This window comes from Mytilus edulis, chromosome 11, assembly GCF_963676685.1.
Source record: "Mytilus edulis chromosome 11, xbMytEdul2.2, whole genome shotgun sequence".
Taxonomy (NCBI): Eukaryota; Metazoa; Mollusca; class Bivalvia; order Mytilida; family Mytilidae; genus Mytilus; species Mytilus edulis.
The window spans coordinates 7,677,341-7,687,852 of NC_092354.1; the positions used below are offsets into that span (position 1 = coordinate 7,677,341).

Consider the following 10,512-nt stretch of genomic DNA (forward strand, 5'->3'; position numbering starts at 1 on the left):
GTAAAACTCCATATGGAGGTGCTCCTAATTCAAGGAAGCCTATACTAAGAAGTTACATAAATGGTTTCTTTCCACTTACTAATATCCCCCTGGTCAATGGCTGCCAGCATGTTCAATACTCCAAATCAGAGACATATTATACAAGTTTTATACGTCTCTGGTTCAATCAATGAATAATTATTTCATTAAGTATGATCAATAAAACAATCATTCATATTTTTGGGAATTTATAAGTCTTGAATTTGATCTATTTTTATCTGACCTTGATTTTTCACTTGTCCCATCGGACAAGTAGTATGGTGAATCTTCTTGCCCGACACCTGTGTCCACTTGTCCCGGACAATCGGACAAACGTTAATGTCGAGCCCTGATTAAAATGAGTAACATTTTCTGATTCAGTACGAAGAGACAAGAAAAATAAGACCCCACTTTACATAATTCTGTCAAGTATTTGTTATTTTTAATGAATCAGTGGTCAAAACCAGTCTGATTAACAATGATTACATAGAATGATCAAAAGTTTTTAAAAAAAAATTTCAAGAAACATTAAAATGAGTTATATTTTCTGATTCAGTACGAAGAGACAAGAAAAATAAGACCCCACTTTATATAATTCTGTCAAGTATTTATTATTTTTAACAGATGTTTTACATTAAATCTGTAGAATTAACATTATCTGACTAAAGAAGTTAACACAACTCGTTCTCATCAACTTCTCATTAAAATCAGATGTTTACAAATAATTTTTTCGTAAGTAAACAAAATAAAACCTTTACTATCTGATTCAGTTCTGTGTTACGAATAAAATGAGACCCCACTTTATATAATTCTAACAAATATTTGTTGTCCATTAAACCTGTCTGATTAACAACATGATTTTGTGTAGATTCTGTATAAAATGGTGTTTGGTCAGAGTACAGTGATTATATCTATCATTACCCTGGATGTGGCTTCTAACTGACTTCCGTGAGTGACTAGGAAAGTCACCACCTCCAGGTGTCCTTCCCTAGCCGCATACATTAATGGTGTCAGTCCTCCCTGTAATATCAACATATAACAGACATCAAAACTTGTGTCATAAACTGGACAATGTTGTGTAATAAATATAAACAAAATATATATCACATGAATCAGTGGTCAAAACTGAATAAAATGACCAGTTAATCTTGTATTTATATTCTACATAAACAACAAATAAACAACATGTTTTATTGTGAGATGTCAGAACTTCCATCAGAACTGTCAGGTTAAAAAAAAAACTTTTTTCAAAAAACATTAAAACGAGTAATATTTTCTGATTCAGTACGAAGAGACAAGAAAAATAAGACCCCACTTTATATAATTCGGTCAAGTATTTGTTATTTTTAAAAGATGTTTTACATTAGATCTGTAGAATTAACATTATCTGACTAAAGATGTTTTAAAACACAACTTGTTCTCATCAACTTCTCATTAAAATCAGATGTTTATAAAATAATTTTTTGTCAAGAAACAAAATAAAACCTTAACTATCTGATTCAGTTCTGTGTTACGAATAAAACGAGACCCCACTTTATATAATTCTAACAGATATTTGTTGTCCATTAAACCTGTCTGATTAACAACATGATTTTGTGTAGATTCTTTATAAAGTGATGTTTGGTCAGAGTAAGGTGATTATATCTATCATTACCCTGGTGGATGTGGCTTCTAACTGACTTCCGTGAGTGACTAGGAAAGTCACCACCTCCAGGTGTCCTTCCTCAGCCGCCAACATTAATGGTGCCATTCCAAACTGTAATATCAACATATAACAGACATCAAAACTTGTGTCATAAACTGGACAATGTTGTGTAATAAATATAAACAAAATATATATCACATGAATCAGTGGTCAAAACTGAAGAAAATGACCAGTCACACTTGTATTTATATTCTACATAAACAACAAATAAACAACATGTTTTATTGTGAGATGTCAAAACTTCCATCAGAACTGTCAGGTTAAAAAAAAAACTTTTTTTTAGAAACCTTAAAACAAGTTATATTTTCTGATTCAGTACGAAAAGACAAGAAAAATAAGACCCCACTTTATATAATTCTGTCAAGTATTTGTTATTTTTAAAAGATGTTTTACATTAGATCTGTAGAATTAACATTATATGACTAAAGATGTTAACACAACTCGTTCTCATCAACTTCTTAAAATCAAATGTTGTCCATTAAATCTGTCTGATTAACAACATGATTTTGTGTAGATTCTGTATAAAATGGTGTTTGGTCAGAGTACAGTGATTATATCTATCATTACCTTGTTTATAGTCTCTAACTGACTGCCGTGAGTGACTAGGAAAGTCACCACCTCCAGGTGTCCTTCCCTAGCCGCCAACATTAATGGTGTCTGTCCAGCCTGTAATATCAACATATAACAGACATCAAAACTTGTGTCATAAACTGGACAATATTGTGTAATAAATATAAACAAAATATATATCACATGAATCAGGGGTCAACACTGAATAAAATGACCAGTCACACTTGTATTTATATTCTACATAAACAACAAATAAACAACATGTTTTATTGTAAGATGTCAGAACTTCCATCAGAACTGTCAGGTTAAAAAAAAAAAAAATTCTAGAAACAAACAATATTTATATCAATGGACTCAGCTGGACAAGACAATTAAAATAAGACCCCACATTATATAATTCTAACAAATATTTGTTGTCCATTTAATCTGTCTGATTAACAATGATTACGTAGAATGATCAAAGTTAAAAAAAAAACTTTTTTCAAGAAACATTAAAACGAGTAATATTTTCTAATTCAGTACGAAGAGACGAGAAAAATAAGACCCCACTTTATATAATTCTGTCAACTATTTGTTATTTTTAAAAGACATTTTACATTAGATCTGTAGAATTAACATTATCTAACTAAAGATGTTAACACAACTTCTCATTAAAATCAGATGTTTACAAAATAATTTTTCGTCAAGAAACAAAATAAAACCTTAACTATCTGATTCAGTTCTGTGTTACGAATAAAATGAGATCCCACTTTATATAATTCTAACAAATATGTGTTGTCCAGTAAACCTGTCTGATTAACAGTATTTTGTGTCGATTCAAAATAATGATCAAAGCTTAGCAAATATTTAGTGGTATTACCGTGTAAAATGTTGGGTGTCTACCAGCTGCTTCATATCATATGTGTTGTTGTGAGTATAAGGGTAATACAACAATGGTGTATGTTTGTGGTGAGTATAAGGGTAATATAGCAATGGTGTATGTTTGTGGTGAATATATAACAGCTGCTTCATATCATATGTGTTGTTGTGAGTATAAGGGTAATATAGCAATGGTGTATGTTTGTGCTGAGTATAAGGCTAATATAGCAATGGTATATGTTTGTGCTGAGTATAAGGGTAATATAGCAATGGTATATGTTTGTGCTGAGTATCAGGGTAATATAGCAATGGTATATGTTTGTGCTGAGTATAAGGGTAATATAGCAATGGTATATGTTTGTGCTGAGTATAAGGGTAATATAGCAATGGTATATGTTTGTGCTGAGTATAAGGGTAATATAGCAATAATGTATGTTTGTGGTGAGTATAAGGGTAATATAGCAATGGTATATGTTTGTGCTGAGTATCAGGGTAATATAGCAATGGTGTATATAACAGCTGCTTCATATCATATGTGTTGTTGTGAGTATAAGGGTGATATAGCAATGGTGTATGTGTTGTTGTGAGTATATGGGTAATATAGCAATGGTATATGTTTGTGCTGAGTATAAGGGTAATATAGCAATGGTGTATGTGTTGTTGTGAGTATAAGGGTAATATAGCAATGGTATATGTTTGTGGTGAGTATAAGGGTAATATAGCAATGGTATATGTTTGTGCTGAGTATAAGGGTAATATAGCAATGGTGTATGTTTGTGGTTAGTATAAGTAAAGAACTGCAATAAGCCAAGTTTATTTTTTTCAAGTTTGCATTGCCTATAAGTGTGATCTGTCACTTGTTTGTGATGAGTGTAATAATGTCATTGCTATGTCACATGTTGGTGTTGAGTATAAGAGTGTCAATGCAACGTCACATGTTGGTGTTGAGTATAAGAGTGTCACTGCTACGTCACATACATATGTGTGTTGACTATAAGAGTGTCACTGCTATGTCACATGCTGGTGTTGAGTATAAGAGTGTCATTGCTATGTCACATGTTAGTGTTGAGGTAAAGAGTGTCAGTGTTATGTCACATGTTAGTGTTGAGGTAAAGAGTGTCATTGCTATGTCACATGTTGGTGTTGAGGTAAAGAGTCTCATTGCTATGTCACATGTTGGTGTTGAGTATAAGAATGTCATTGCTATGCCACATGTTGGTGTTTAGGTAAAGAGTGTCATTGCTATGTCACATGTTTGTGTTGAGTATAAGTATGTCATTGCTATGTCACATATTTGTGTTGAATATAAGAGTGTCACTGCTATGTCACATGTTGGTTTTGACTATAAGAGTGTCACTGCTATGTCACATGCTGGTGTTGAGTATAAGAGTGTCATTGCTATGTCACATGTTAGTGTTGAGGTAAAGGGTGTCAGTGATATGTCACATGTTGATGTTGAGGTAAAGAGTGGTACTGCTAAGTCACATGCTGGTGTTGAATATAAGAGTGTCACTGCTACGTAACATGTTGGTGATGGGTATAAGAGTGTCATTGCTATGTCACATGTTGGTGATGAGCGTAAGAATGTCACTGCTGTATCACATGTTGGTGTTGACTATAAGAGTGTCATTGCTATGTCACATGTTGGTGTTGACTATAAGAGTGTCATTGCTATGTCACATGTTGGTGTTGACTATACGAGTGTCATTGCGATGTCACATGTCAGTGTTGACTAGAAGAGTGTCATTGCTAAGTGACATGTTGGTGTTGACTATAAGAGTATCGTTGTTATGTCACATGTTGGTGTTGAGCATATGAGTGTCATTGCAATGTCACATGTTAGTGTTGACTATAAGAGTGTCATAGCTAAGAGACATGTTGGTGTTGACTATAATAGTGTCGTTGCTATGTCACGTGTTGGTGTTGAGCATATGTGTGTCATTGCTATGTCACATGTTGGTGTTGAGGTAGAGTGTCAGTGCTATGTTACATGCTGGTGTTGACTATAAGAGAGTCATTGCTATGTCATATGTTGGTGTTGACTATAAGAGTGTCATTGCTATGTCACATGTTGGTGTTGACTATAAGAGTGTCATTGCTACGTCACATGTTGGTGTTGAGTATAAGAGTTTCATTGCTTCGTCACATGATGGTGTTGACTATAAGTGTCATTGCTATGAAACATGTTGGTGTTGAGCATATGAGTTTCATTGCTATGTCACAGGTTAGTGTTGACTATAAGAGTGTCGTTGCTAAGTGACAAGTTGGTGTTGACTATAAGAGTGTCATTGCTATATCAAATGTTGGTGTTGAGGTAAAGAGTGTCATTGCTATGTCACATGTTGGTGTTGACTATACGAGTGTTATTGCTATGTCACATGTTAGTGTTGACTATAAGAGTGTCATTGCTATGTCACATGTTGGTGTTTAGTATAATAGTGTCGCTGCTACATCACATGTGGTGTTGAGTATAAGAGTTTCATTGCTACGTCACAAGTTGGTGTTGACTATAATAGTGTCGTTGATATGTCACATGTTGGTGTTGACTATAAGAGTGTCATTGCTATGTCACATGCTGGTGTTGAGTATAAGAGTGACATTGCTATGTCACATGTTGGTGTTGAGGTAAATAGTGTTGTTGCTATGTCACATATTTGGTGTTGAGCATATGAGTATTATTGCTATGTCACATGTTTGTGTTGACTTTAAGAGTGGCATTGCTATGTCACATGTTGGTGTTGACTATAAGAGTGGTATTGCTATGTCACATGTTGGTGTTGACTATAAGACGATAAGAGTGTCATTGCTATGTCACATGTTGGTGTTGAGGTAAAGAGTGTCATTGCTATGTCACATGTTGGTGTTGAGCATATGAGTGTCATTTCTATGTCACATGCTGGTGTTGACAATAAGAGTGGCATTGCTATGTCACATGTTGGTGTTGAGTATAAGAATGTCATTGCTATGCCACATGTTGGTGTTTAGGTAAAGAGTGTCATTGCTATGTCACATGTTTGTGTTGAGTATAAGTATGTCATTGCTATGTCACATATTTGTGTTGAATATAAGAGTGTCACTGCTATGTCACATGTTGGTATTGACTATAAGAGTGTCACTGCTATGTCACATGCTGGTGTTGAGTATAAGAATGTCATTGCTATGTCACATGTTAGTGTTGAGGTAAAGGGTGTCAGTGATATGTCACATGTTGATGTTAGGTAAAGAGTGGTACTGCTAAGTCACATGCTGGTGTTGAATATAAGAGTGTCACTGCTACGTAACATGTTGGTGATGGGTATAAGAGTGTCATTGCTATGTCACATGTTGGTGATGAGCGTAAGAATGTCACTGCTGTATCACATGTTGGTGTTGACTATAAGAGTGTCATTGCTATGTCACATGTTGGTGTTGACTATAAGAGTGTCATTGCTATGTCACATGTTGGTGTTGACTATACGAGTGTCATTGCGATGTCACATGTCAGTGTTGACTAGAAGAGTGTCATTGCTAAGTGACATGTTGGTGTTGACTATAAGAGTATCGTTGTTATGTCACATGTTGGTGTTGAGCATATGAGTGTCATTGCAATGTCACATGTTAGTGTTGACTATAAGAGTGTCATAGCTAAGAGACATGTTGGTGTTGACTATAATAGTGTCGTTGCTATGTCACATGTCGGTGTTGAGCATATGTGTGTCATTGCTATGTCACATGTTGGTGTTGACTGTAAGAGTGTCATTGCTATGTCACATGTTGGTGTTGAGGTAGAGTGTCAGTGCTATGTTACATGTTGGTGATGACTATAAGAGTGTCCTTGCTATGTCACATGTTGGTGTTGACTATAAGAGTGTCATTGCTATGTCACATGTTGGTGTTGACTATAAGAGTGTCATTGCTACGTAACATGTTGGTGTTGAGTATAAGAGTTTCATTGCTTCGTCACATGTTGACGTTGACTATAAGAGTGTCATTGCTATGAAACATGTTGGTGTTGAGCATATGAGTTTCATTGCTATGTCACAGGTTAGTGTTGACTATAAGAGTGTCGTTGCTAAGTGACAAGTTGGTGTTGACTATAAGAGTGTCATTGCTATATCAAATGTTGGTGTTGAGGTAAAGAGTGTCATTGCTATGTCACATGTTGGTGTTGACTATAAGAGTGTTATTGCTATGTCACATGTTAGTGTTGACTATAAGAGTGTCATTGCTATGTCACATGTTGGTGTTTAGTATAAGAGTTTCATTGCTACGTCACAAGTTGGTGTTGACTATAATAGTGTCGTTGATATGTCACATGTTGGTGTTAACTATAAGAGTGTCATTGCTATGTCACAAGTTGGTGTTGACTATAATAGTGTCGTTGATATGTCACATGTTGGTGTTAACTATAAGAGTGTCATTGCTATGTCACAAGTTGGTGTTGACTATAATAGTGTCGTTGATATGTCACATGTTAGTGTTGACTATAAGAGTGTCATTGCTATGTCACATGTTGGTGTTTAGTATAAGAGTTTCATTGCTACGTCACAAGTTGGTGTTGACTATAATAGTGTCGTTGATATGTCACATGTTGGTGTTAACTATAAGAGTGTCATTGCTATGTCACAAGTTGGTGTTGACTATAATAGTGTCGTTGATATGTCACATGTTGGTGTTGACTATAAGAGTGTCATTGCTATGTCACAAGTTGGTGTTGACTATAATAGTGTCGTTGATATGTCACATGTTGGTGTTGACTATAAGAGTGTCATTGCTATGTCACAAGTTGGTGTTGACTATAATAGTGTCGTTGATATGTCACATGTTGGTGTTGACTATAAGAGTGTCATTGCTATGTCACATGCTGGTGTTGACTATAAGAGTGACATTGCTATGTCACATGTTGGTGTTGAGGTAAATAGTGTTGTTGCTATGTCACATATTTGGTGTTGAGCATATGAGTATTATTGCTATGTCACATGTTGGTGTTGACTATAAGAGTGGCATTGCTATGTCACATGTTGGTGTTGACTATAAGACGATAAGAGTGTCATTGCTATGTCACATGTTGGTGTTGAGGTAAAGAGTGTCATTGCTATGTCACATGTTGGTGTTGAGCATATGAGTGTCATTTCTATGTCACATGTTGGTGTTGACTATAAGAGTGTCATTGATATGTCACATGTTGGTGTTGACTACTGTGGATTCATTTATTTTTGTGGGTATCAATTTTCGTGGATAGAGAAAAAAAAGACGTTTCGTGGTATACGTAAATTCGTGGATCGCTGATTACAACAACAAAAAATTAGATACGTAATTCGTGGATTTCTTTTTGATTTAGGAGATCATATAATCTCCTTGGTTTGATCAATAATAAAACAAAACAAAAAAGAAGGAATTCATTGAAAAAGCTCGCTTGGTCATTCTAGGTTAAAGTGTTCATTGATAACTTCGATTTCAATAATGGACAGAGACAACTAATTATTTGTTTGTTTTACAATTTATAAATTCTTGTCTGAATTATATAAGGCATTCAAAATTTTATGATTGAAAGCTCATTTTCCTAATTACGATATAATAAACAGTGATATAAGTATAGGTGTGAAAATAAATGTTCCTGTCATAAACAATATTACCTACGGGCAATATCCGCGTACTTAATCCTATTGATGTTTAATCACTGGTAAACCAAACTATGACACGATAATTAACAACTTGCAGTTATTTTCCATGAACAGTTTTAATCAATTTTAAAAAGTAAATTATCACTGATATTAGATATATTTATTATAGATTTAATCAAAATACTTGTATCTCCTTTCAATAAAAAACATGTGTTATGTTACAATGTTTATCGCTAGTTAACACTATACTAGAACTGCATAACATAACCGGAAATAAACATCCGACTCAATACACATTTCTCGGGATTATTCTTCGTTGAATTCTTAAATTCGTGGTTCGCTGTTACCCACGAAATCCACGAAAATTGGTATATCACGAATAAAAATGAATCCACAGTATAAGAGTGTCATTGCTATGTCACATGTTGGTGTTGAGCATATGAGTGTCATTGCTATGTCATGTTCAGTACAAGAGTGGTAAATGTATGTTGTATAATCAGGTGTTACATGTCATGTTCAGTACAGGAGTGGTAAATGAATGTTGTATGATCAGGTGTCACATGTCATGTTCAGTACAAGAGTGGTAAATGAATGTTGTATAATCAGTTGTCACATGTCATGTTCAGTACAGGAGTGGTAAATGAATGTTGTATGATCAGGTGTCACATGTCATGCTCAGTACAAGAGTGGTAAATGAATGTTGTATGATCAGGTGTTACATGTCATGTTTAGTACTGGTGTGGTAAATGAATGTTGTATGATCAGGTGTCACATGTCATGTTCAGTACAAGAGTGGTAAATGAAAGTTGTATGATCAGGTGGCACATGTCATGTTCAGTACAAGAGTGGTAAATGTATGTTGTATAATCAGGTGTCACATGTCATGTTCAGTACAAGAGTGGTAAATAAAAGTTGTATGATCAGGTGGCACATGTCATGTTCAGTACAAGAGTGGTAAATGAAAGTTGTATGATCAGGTGGTTCATGTCATGTTTAGTACAGGAATGGTAAATTCATGTTGTATGATCATGTTCAGTACAGGAGTGGTATATATGTATGTTGTATGATCAGGTGTCACATGTCATGTTCAGTTCTGGAGTGGTGAATGAATGTTGTATAATCAGGTGTCACATGTCATGTTCAGTACTGGAATGGGTAAACTGGAATGGGTAATGAATGCTGCATGTCACATGTCATGTTCAGTACAAGAGTGGTAAATGCAGGTTGTTTGCACCTGTCCTAAGTCAGGAATCTGTACAGTTGTACAGTAGTTGTTGTTTGTTTATGTAATTTATACGTGTTTCTCGTTTCTTGGTTTTTTATATAGATTAGACCATTGGTTTTCCCGTTAGAATGGTTTTACACTAGTAATTTTGGGGCCCTTTATAGCTTGTTGTTCGGTGTGAGCCAAGGCTCCGTGTTGAAGGCCGTGCATTGACCTATAATGGTTTACTTTTTTTAATTGTTATTTGGATGGAGAGTTGTCTCATTGGCACTCACACCACATCTTCCTATATCTATGTGTAATCAGGTGTCACATGTCATGTTCAGTACAAGAGTGGTAAATGTATGTGGTATAATCAGGGGTCACATGTCATGTTCAGTTCAAGAGTGGTAAATGTATGTAGTATAATCAGGGGTCACATGTCATGTTCAGTTCAAGAGTGGTAAATGTATGTGGTATAATCAGGGGTCACATGTCATGTTCAGTTCAACAGTGGTAAATGCAGGTTTTATGATCAGGGGTCACATGTCATG

General features: G+C 35.0%; 1 protein-coding gene across 1 annotated transcript in view; it reads right to left on the reverse strand.

The window, feature by feature from the left end:
• Window positions 1-1,033, reverse strand: part of LOC139495072 (uncharacterized) — a 37,604-nt gene extending 36,571 nt beyond the window's left edge. The window contains exon 1 of the mRNA XM_071283225.1: window positions 940-1,033. Within this exon, the coding sequence (XP_071139326.1) occupies window positions 940-1,020 (81 nt within the window). The 5' untranslated portion in view covers window positions 1,021-1,033. The remainder of the gene's footprint in view (window positions 1-939) is intronic.
• Between the last annotated feature and the right edge of the window lie 9,479 nt (window positions 1,034-10,512).